The sequence below is a fragment of the Poecilia mexicana genome, unplaced genomic scaffold, assembly GCF_051168715.1.
Source record: "Poecilia mexicana isolate PSO_F unplaced genomic scaffold, ASM5116871v1 scaffold_17, whole genome shotgun sequence".
Lineage (NCBI taxonomy): Eukaryota > Metazoa > Chordata > Actinopteri > Cyprinodontiformes > Poeciliidae > Poecilia > Poecilia mexicana.
Window position 1 is genome coordinate 2821951 of NW_028263386.1, and position 10306 is coordinate 2832256.

Genomic DNA, 10306 nt, shown 5'->3' on the forward strand with positions numbered 1-10306 from the left:
GAGAACCAGAACATGCAAGTTACTCAGAAAAGATTTGAGATTCAAACCAGAGACTTTGTTGCTACAGGCCATTTAGTCCAAAGCATCAGAGGATTTAAAAATGTCTACTGGTTGACTTTTTTATAAACTTCTTTGTCATCCTGCAGCGTTGCCATTGGTCCAGGTGGACGAGAAGGGGGAGAAGGTGCGACCCAATCAGAACCGCTGCATCGTGATCCTCCGAGAGGTTCCAGAGAGCACGCCTATAGAGGTCAGTGTCGGCCAGATTAAACACAGCCTGATGGGATATTTTCATTATTCACACTGATCTCTTTCCATCTGTGTACAATGATCTTGATTGTTTTTAGTCTGGATCACTGTGTTTTTCTGTTTTGGTTCTCCTCGGCGTGAATAACGTTCCCTCGCTGTTTCTCCAGGAGGTGGAAGCCCTTTTCAAAGGGAACAACTTACCCAAGTTTATCAACTGTGAATTTGCCTACAACGACAACTGGTTCATCACCTTCGAGTCAGAAGCAGATGCACAGCAGGTAACCGACGTTTCCTCTCCAACCCGAGTCAGATCGATAAAGTCCTGAGAAGAAAAACTGAGGATACAACCAGCCCTCTCTCTCTCTCTCTCTCTCTCTCTCTCTCTCTCTCTCTCTCTCTCTCTCTCTCTCTCTCTTTTGCTCTCTCACTCTCTCTCTCTTTTGCTCTCGCTCTCGCTCTCTCTCTCTCTCTCTCTCTCTCTCTCTCTCTCTCTCTCTCTCTCTCTCTCTTTTGCTCTCTCACTCTCTCTCTCTTTTGCTCTCGCTCTCGCTCTCTCTCGCTCTCTCTCTCTCTCTCTCTGTGATTCTCTTTCACTCAAATATTTCACATTTAACTTTAGTATTATTTTGTTTAAACCAACCAGAAAAGAGTTTCAGAAGTGATTTATTTTGACCTTTTTAAGAACCCCGTATTTTAAAGACCTGAAACTGATTTATTTTCTTATTCCATCATTTTTTCTCCAAAGGCATATCAGTATCTTCGTGAAGAAGTGAAGACCTTCCAAGGGAAGCCAATTAAGGTATCTAACCAGCCATTTACAGCCTCTAAGCTGTTATCACCTCTCTGTTTTTCACTCATTACTTCATGTTTTTAATTGTGGAACCAGAACTCAGTCTTTTAGAGCCTTTCTGTTGTTTTTATTTAAAAGGATGCCTCGATGTCAGTCCTGTTTATATAATTAATTAGTTCTGTTTATTGAGAAATAAACTCATCTCCACTGAGCAGTGAGCTGACTGGCTTCAATAAATCCTTTGATTTATAAAAGCTAACATCTGTTTTAGATCTTCATCAACTTTTCATGCAGCATGTTTGCAGCAGAGTAAACATCCATATTTAATAACCAGAGATGCTGTTAGGAGAAATCACTGCACATAGGAGTGCTTGAACTGCTATTTTCAGTTGATCTAAACAGATTTTTAAGAAATTTTTCTCCACACATCTTCAGCGGTTTATGAAATATGATTTAAATTTGTCCACATGCAGTGGTGTGGAATAGTCTGTCTCCTTTTTCATTTCCTGTTTTTTGCATGTTTTTTCACAATTCAATATTTATCTGTCAAGTTGACTAATATTTAAATTGTCTTAATTTTCTAAAACGCTGAACATTACAAAAAGATATAGAGCTTGTCGTAAGTCAACAATTCTTTTATATTGATGAAAAAGTGCCAGTTCCATTGGCAGATTATTTCACTTATGGGAAAATGTCTTATAAGTGAAATAATCTGCCAGTAGAACTTGTTCATCAATATTAAAGAATTATTGGCTTAAAACAAGCTTGTGTATCTTGCTGAATAGTTATTTGTAAGTTGATTTTATCTTATTTCAAGTGTACTAGGATATTTGCACTAAAAACCAGATTAAAAGTACTTGGTAAGGTTTTGTGTTTTTGCAGTGAAGTGTCACAAACATGCAGAAAAATATAAAACCACCAAGGAGGAAAACACTTTTCACAACTGAGTTTAAGATGAAAACGTATCCACAAAAATGCGCTTGCGTTGTTCAGTAAAGGCCTGTTTTCTTTTTAAGGGAAACAGTTTATTATATGTTATAAAAATATGAAATAGAAACTTCTCTGAAGCTGAATTTTATTGTGGTTATATTTCTCAACAAAAGTGAAACCTGATTCATTCCAATCACCTTTAAGCTCAATAGATACAGATATAAATTACCGTTTAGTTACAATCAATTCAAGGTGGTCAAATTCAGCTCAAAAATCAACTTTCATTGTGATTACTGATATTCCCTGTTACCTAAATCTAAGACTTTTCTCCCTGCCAGGCGAGGATAAAGGCGAAGGCAATCGCTATCAACACTTTCATGCCAAAGAACGGTTACCGGCCCGTGGAGGTGAACCCCTACGCCCAGCAGCAGCAGCAGCGCTACACGTCCTACTACATCCCGCCTGTTTACAGCCCGCAGCAGCAGTTCCCTCTCTACAGCCTCATCACGCCGCAGGCCTGGTCCACCACGCACAGCTTCATCGACCCAGCGCTGGTACGCACACCGGGCTTGCACACCACGGGCTTAAAGCGGCTAACTGGAGTAAAATCTGGACCAATCTGAGGGGAAAACCATCATTCCAGTCAGAATAATTCAGCTTTTATGGTTTGATTTGTTACAAATGGTGTGAATTTTTCTGCTCAAAAGTTCAGAAATGACTCCATCCAGTTCTGGATTAATAAAATTAATCATGATTTGTTGATTATTGAAATAATTGTCAACTAATTTAGTAACTGATTAATCGTTAACTGGAGTATACAGACTCAACAAAAGCTAATTGTCAGAGGAGTAAGTAAGCCAGAACAGTTCAAAACATAAAAATCATTTAAAACAAAATAAAACATTTGCCTGTAAAAAAATTTATTTTATCTTAAATGGAAAATCTTTGGCTTAATTTCTGCTCTGATTGTGTTGTTCTTTCAGCAAATGGCGTTTTTTGAGTCTGTATTCTCCAGTTAAAGATGAATCAGTCATTAAATTAGTTGACTGTAATTTCAACAATAAATTCACCGCAACTAATTGTTTCAGCTCTTAGCTGGTTAAATGAAAAAACTGCAGAATTTGACCATTTTTAACCGATTAATCATCATAATAATCAGTTAATCTTCAGAACAATCGATTAATCAATTACTAAAGGTAGTTGTTAGCTGCAGCTTTAACACAGTTCACTTCCTGTTCATGAAGCTGATGAAGGAATGAATCTTCCAGGTCACCCCCTTTCACAACAACCAGTTCATCAACGGATTCACCACGTCACACAGCTTCAAACCAGCAACGTCGCCGCTCACCATCAGACACTTCTCCCCCAGGAACAGGTTGGTCCGTCTCTGCCGCCAAAAACGTTTTCAGAACCAGAACTGTCCAATCATCACCTTCAACTTGATGTTTTCTGCTCAGGAATCACAGCAAACCCCACCTGAGGTCGAGCATCCCCACGGCGGACCGCAGCTCCGGCCTCCTGGACAGCCCCAGCCTCTTCCCCGGCTTCGCCAGCGAGAGGCTGAACGGGGTCCGCAGCAGCCCGCCGGCCCGGCTCCCCTCCAGCCAGCCCAGAACCAGGCTGCCCTCCACCGCCGCCTTTCCCCGCCGCGACGCCGCCGGCACCGGCCGCGTCACCGAACCGCTAATCCCAGATTATTCCCTCGGAGTCGGCCGGGGAAGGTAAGTCTGTGGTTCTGCAGGCCAGGGTGACGTGTGCTTGTTTATTTCAAAAATTACATTTTTAAAAACTAAAAATGTGGTTAACCAATGAAATTTAACTCATCGCTAAGATTTTATTCATTGGTAAAACTGGCTTATTTTCAAAAAATTTGATTAAGCTCGATTTGGTTAATCTGTAAAATTTGATAAATTGATAAAATTTGAATAATTGATCAAATGATTAATCGCCCAGCCGTGATCAGAGGTGAAGTTCTCAGATAAAAGTGGAGTTTTGTAAATTCTCTTTGTTAAAGGAAAACTCTTTCTTCTTCTAGGAAAAAGAGGGATGAAAAGTTTACGGTAAGTGCTCCTCCTTCCTGCCGTCCATCAGAAAGGTTCTGACGTCGATGTCTCCGGTTCTGAGGTTCTGTCCGTCTCTGTGCAGAGAGCGACGCCCCAGTCGCCGCCGCCGCCTCCCAAGCCCCCGTCTCCCAGCTTCGAGCTCGGCCTGTCCAGCTTCCCGCCGCTCCCGGGCGCCGCTGGGCAGCTGAAGGCGGACGAGGCGTTCGACAGCCGGCTGGCGAGCAGCGTGGTGCTGGGACCCACCAAGGAGCGGGTGAGAACCGGACCTGCTAACGGGGTTCTGTCGGGTTTTATCCTGATTAACGGGTTCACTACTTAAAACCCTGGAAAAGTTTGGAATCTGGTTTCAGATTTTTTATTCCTTAATTGTTTTCTCTCCTTTTTCCTTCCTTCCTTCACTATTTACTTCTTTCCTTATTGCCTTCCTCCCATCCATCCTTCTTTTTTTTATCCTTCCTTGTATCCTCTTTTTTCCTTCCCGTTTCTGCTGTTTCTAGAATATTTAAATCTCGATCTAGAAATATATTCTATAGACTGAACTGGAAACTTTAGTTCAGCTGTGGAAAGTCAAATGAGGGAAAATCCAATCTGGAGTTTTTTTTATGAGAGAAATGTCGGAACCCTGATCTCTGATCCAGTTTTTGACCTGAAAAATCGTAAACATGGTGAACCGCGGAGCCTGAAGGTTTCTTATAGACTCTGATATTTTCCAGGAACTTTTCCTTTAACCAGATCTTCATCTTCTTCTCCTCCTCCTTCTTCCTTTTCCAGACTGTGAATCCAGACCCCAGCGGCGGCGCTGTTCCTCCAGCCGGTCCCAAAGAACCTCTCCGGTCCTCCGCCTCCCCTCTGCCTCCCAGCTTCCAGCCCTCCCCCTCGGCCCCGACCGCCCCCCCGACCTCCACGTCGACTCCCGGCACGCCGCTAAGCCCCGCCCCCTCGGCCTCTCTGTAAGAACCGCAGCGACGAAAACAACGGAGACGATTCTGAAGTCCAGACTTTATAAACTGTCTGCTTCCTGTTTCTGTTTTCCAGCGAGGTGAAGGCGGCGGAGACGAAGGCGGCGGAGGCGAAGCCGAAGGAGGCGCTGCCATCGGTGGAGCGCGTTCCCGGCACGCTGTCCACCGCCAGCAAATCAGTGCAGGTCAACGGCGCCGCCACGGTCAGTACTCACCAACCCGTAAACTAACTACTTCCTCCTCTATGACTCCTTTAAAACTCGTTAAGTTCCCAGGTTTTAACGATTTTCCTCCACCTCCCCTCAGTTAAATGTATTTGGTATCCATGGAAACGCCACACTCTTGACCAATCAATCGAAGATACTTTTTAAGAGTCAGATATCATCAAACTTGATATATTTATATTTGTGTGTTTTTTCCCCCTTTGACTTGTGTTCAAAACTACGACAGAATTTGGACAAAGTTTATAGCTATCTACAAAATATTTTAATAAGATGTTAAAATGAAAACAAAAATAAAAGAACTTCATTTGCCAAGCCATACAGTTCTAGTTGCGTTCTGTCTCAAACCATTTATAGTTTGTTTGGTCTTAAGTTGAATGGAAATTTTGGTATTTTAAGGACTAAAATTACAATAATTTCTATAAAAATAAAATGAAGCAAAAGAAACATTTTCCAAATCAGTTTCTTTCAATAAAAAGCTTATGAAGCTTTAACATAAACTGCAGCTGTGTGTCTGTGTCCGGTGATTTTTTGGTTAAAACATGTATGTTTTTCATTCAGTGGGCAGAAAATCCAGAACCTTTTACTCAAGAAAACTACTCAAGTTAAACTAAAAGTTCAGCACAATAAAAATATTCCTAAGAGTACATTTTTTCCCAAAAAGTTACTGAAGTAAATGTAACTAGTTCCTATCCAACTTTCTGGCCCCCAAGTTTTTTTGGTCTTAAATTTAATTCCATGTCTCTTTAAAAATGTTTTAAAAAGTCCTAAATCTGATTTGCTGAAACTTTTTTCCTGCCGTCAGGAGCTGAGGAAGCCGTCCTATGCCGAGATCTGCCAGCGAGCGAAGGACGCCCCCACGCCGCTGCATTCAGCCCCCTCAAAGGAAGCCAAGCCAAGCTGCGTTGCCCCCACAGGCGAGGAGAGGAAGTGCAGCGACGCCTCCTCCGCGCCGCCAGGGGAGCACAAACCCAGAGAGACTTACCACCCGCCCTCCAAATCCGGGCCCGCCTCCGCGGCTCGGCCCCTGAAGGAGGGTCGGAGGCCGGCGGGGCGCTGGGCCTCGCCGCCCCCCCACCCAGGGAAACCCTCCAGCAGAGACGCCCACCACACCCCGCCCAAATCGCCGCAGTGAGGCGGGCCCTCCTCTTCCTCCACTACGCTCCATAGAAGTCTAAGAAACGAGTCAGGGCTACTCCACTTCTCCCCCAGTATCACCAGTCAGCAACAAGCATAGAGGACGCCTTCTTCTCTGGATCAGGGCTTGCAGACATAAAGCACTTTACTGTGCATGTAGAGCACCGTCTCTTCTTTTTCTTCTGCTTCTTCTCCTTCTTTTTTTAGTTTATTTATTTGATTTTTCAAATAATTTTCATTTATTTTCCCTCATTTCTTTGCAACTGTCTGCCATTATGGCGGCGCGGCCCAAACGGACTTCGTTCTGGGATTTCATCATCGTTAAATTTCCCACTTATTTACACTAACTTTCATTATTTTCCAATGGGCAGTTGCAGTTGTCTGCCACTAGGTGTCGCCCTTTTTTCCTCTTTGTCTGGCCTGTAACGGCGGCCATCTGTCTCTGATTCAAACTTTTCTGCAGGAAAAAGCTGGGAGAAATCTGTCAAAAATCCATTGGTTTTGATCCGAGATGTTGGAAAACCACCTGGGAAAACTGTAACACTAGCTACCATTCAGCTGTTTGCAATTAATCGGAATATTCGGAAGACGGTGCTAGATTCCTGGGGTCAGTTACTGCGATTTTTCTCGGTTTATATCCACAAACCTTTGACTAACACAAGAGAAGCATGAGGGAATTTGGTCTTGATAGTTTTCCGGACGGCATTCCCAGCATTCAGTTGTTGTTCTGATGACTTCTTCAGGATTATCTGTTTTTTCCCGTTGAGGCGGTTGTTGTTCGTGAAGCGCTGGTTAGCGGATGGTGAATCCAGAATGTGTGAAAAGCTGGAATGAACCTGGAATATTTTCAGGGAAGCGGAAGAGATTTGTGTTGGCTTGCATGTTGAAGAGGCAGAAGCAGGTCGGTTCGGTTTTGGGTCGGTTTCTCCTGGATTCGATTCGCTTAGAGTGGGAAAACTTCCTTAAATATCAACTTAAGCACACACAGTTTGATTTTTTTTCTGGCCTCTTCTCTCCGGTTTTCTGCAAAAGGGAGCTGGAATTGAAGCACAGAGAGGGAATTTTTGTGATGTTCAGTCATTAGATTTGTTTACTGTAGCAGCCACTCTGGCAAAATCTTTAAAAAATTCAAATTTTCATGAGAAAGTAAATATTTTTGTTGTCGCGTTCCCATCCGGAAATAAGAACCGCGTCTCGATCAAGTCTTCCTCCAACACAAAATCCCACTAAAGGAAAACCGGAGCCCGTTTGGAAAAGGGAAAACCTTCTTTTTCATTTGTTTTTATGCTGCTTTTCATTTGGATACTTTTTCTTCTGTTTTTGTTTTGAAGGACTGAGACGCACTCGGATGGATTGATTTCTTTTTTTCCCTTATTGGTGGAAAATGACAAAGTTTCCATATCCAGTTATTTATAAAGCAGAGCTGTTTTTTCTTTTTTAGTGAGAAGATTTGGGGGGAATCCATGTTGAAGTCTCTGTACACATAAAACGTAAAAAAAATAAATAAAAATCCATCCAGTGTTTGAAAAACTTGAATTTTATTTAAACTTGAAAAATAACTTTGCCTTAACTTTTCTACAAGACGAGCATCGAGTTTTTATTTCTCCTCAAGAGGAAAAAAGAAAATCCCCCCCGGATGTTAACGAGCTTAACGAAGCGACGCCGTGGAAAATATTTAGTCTTACTTTAGACAGAAAATCTGGCAGCGTTTACTTTTCTTTTCACTGATTTCTGTAAAAATTGTACGAAAGACAAAAATTTTTGTTCTTACTTTAGTTCCAGGTTGTTTGTTTGTTTGGTTTCTTTTTTTGGGGGGGAAATGTTCTAAACCTTGTAAAAATGCAACTAGTCCAAACTGTATTAAAATGTGCACTTTGAAGTATGTGCTTTGCTTGTACAGTTGTAAATACTCAGAAAACTATAAGAGGTACCTTAAAATGATTATAAAAATATATTGATCCTTGTTAACTATAATGTCGCTGGATGTAGGATATAAAAAAAACCACAAAACAAACAAAAGTGGTGTTGTGCTTTTGGAAAATAATTCTTTTTTTTAATAATTAGTTTGCAGAGTTTTATTTCTGCTGAAATGTTTTGTTTTTCGTTGGGTTTTTGTCGTCTGGCATTCCATCTTTGTTACCTTTGCCCTCTTCTTCCTCCTCCTGTCAAGCCGGCTTCTCTTTCACCGCATTCAGCTTCAGATTTTTGCCGTTTTTAACATAAAAAAAAAAAATCTCCAACAAAAAAAAAGCACTACATATTTATCTTTTTTTTACACATCAACTGGAGCCACTAATGCAGAATCTGCCTAACCCCATATAATTAGATTTAATTTAGAAGAAAAAAGCATTATGGCATCTGAACACTAAGACAACTGACTGCTTTTTCTATGTGTTGGTAGGTTCGCCGTCCTTAAAGAATGAGTTTTAGGTGCAGAAAATATCTGAAATATACAATTTGCTTGGAAGTAAGACAAAAAATGTGTTGGAAGCTTCATGGAAAAGATGGATAATAATCATTTAATTGTTTAAAACATTAATAAGATACAGTTTGAAAGCATTAGCAGAGTTGATTCATCTGGATCTCTTTTTTCATATTTTCCCATCCTGAAATTTTCCCTGAAGCTGTCGGGAACGTTACGGGAAAAACAGAAAATTTGAATCTGGTGAAAGAGAAACCCAACTCTTGGCTTTTAAAGAGTGACACTTGATCCCCAAATCAAATTTTTATGTTTGTTTAAATTGTTCATGCCATCTGTTTGTACAGCAGGTGGTGCTACAGAGTCGATTCAGAAGTTCTTGGGTTCTGATTTGCTGAAGGATAAAAACTTTTGTGCGACACAGAGAAAAACATTCTCCTCATAAATGTACAAAAGATTTAATTTTCAGGTTTCAAGGCTCAACTGGAATCAATGACTAGTTTGTTTTTGTTTTTTTGCTTTTTCTTCACCGGTGCCATCACACAGGCCTGCTGTTCATTTCCTGACTGAGCTGAAAACGTCTCATGATGATTATGTTGACGAGCTGAAGAGCGTCTGGTTGCATGTATCGGAGAACAAAACCAGAGGAATCCGAACTAATGAGGAAAAAAAAAACTCTGGACCTGGAAGAAAAGAAAAGCTTCATATCGATCTTCTCATCTCACAGTGCCATTCTTCGGTTGGGTTTCTCTCTCGCTCTCTGGTTGCATATCTGACTTTATCAAAGACGTGACATTGGACTGCTTAATCGGCTCACTGTGGTCTAACTCATTAACTCTTCCTGAGCTAACAGCTGTGGACAATCGGGGGCTCGGACTGTTACCCCAGCGGGTCAAAGGTCGCAGCAAAGAGGGCTTCTTTCTTTTCGTTCTGTTATTTTCTGGGGTTTGTGTTTTTTTTTGTTTTTCTTCCATTGAGACTGGAATCAAGCGTACATGTCGGCTCTAGATAATTTAAGTTACTCTTGTGTCATGATGTAAAACTGTCTAATTTGGAGAAAAAAAATGTAGCTTACTGAAAAATAAAGATTTAGGCACTGTTGAAGAGCCAATGTCGTCTTCTCTGCAGAACTGGTTTTCTTGATGATTTTGCCTTTTTGAAAAAATCTGATTTGCTCTGAAAATAAGAAGCCACATAGCGAATAGTAAGGTGGAAGGAATAAAAATCGCAGTTTTTAACGTTTTTAATGAATAAAAAGCTGAAAGGTGCGGCTTGCATCAGTATTCAACCCCATTGGATTGTTTTGGAGTAAATCTCTGAAATTTTATTCTGTTCTTTAAAAAAATGAATTAAGATTGAATGGAGAATTAATTTTCAAGTATGGACTTTGACTAGGCCATTCTAACACAAAGATACTTTGAGCTAAATGTCAATTTAGTTCAATATTTTTTTTGTTTTAAATACGAGGTTTGCCTAATTTAAATAAACATACAGTTTTCAAATTTATTTAGATAGAAAAATAGAAAATTGTAAATAAT

At 40.9% G+C, this 10306-nt stretch overlaps 1 protein-coding gene across 3 annotated transcripts in view; it reads left to right on the forward strand.

Annotated features, from left to right (window-relative positions):
* larp4b (La ribonucleoprotein 4B) overlaps positions 1-9879 on the forward strand; it is a 42055-nt gene extending 32176 nt beyond the window's left edge. For all 3 annotated transcript variants that reach the window (XM_015013860.2, XM_088014350.1, XM_015013859.2), the window contains 11 exons: positions 147-250; positions 417-527; positions 995-1048; positions 2308-2523; positions 3238-3344; positions 3427-3690; positions 4005-4029; positions 4115-4285; positions 4804-4982; positions 5068-5194; positions 6018-9879. In XM_015013860.2, the coding sequence (XP_014869346.2) occupies positions 147-250; positions 417-527; positions 995-1048; positions 2308-2523; positions 3238-3344; positions 3427-3690; positions 4005-4029; positions 4115-4285; positions 4804-4982; positions 5068-5194; positions 6018-6347 (1688 nt within the window). In that variant the 3' untranslated portion in view covers positions 6348-9879. The remainder of the gene's footprint in view (positions 1-146; positions 251-416; positions 528-994; positions 1049-2307; positions 2524-3237; positions 3345-3426; positions 3691-4004; positions 4030-4114; positions 4286-4803; positions 4983-5067; positions 5195-6017) is intronic.
* The last annotated feature ends 427 nt before the right edge of the window (positions 9880-10306 follow it).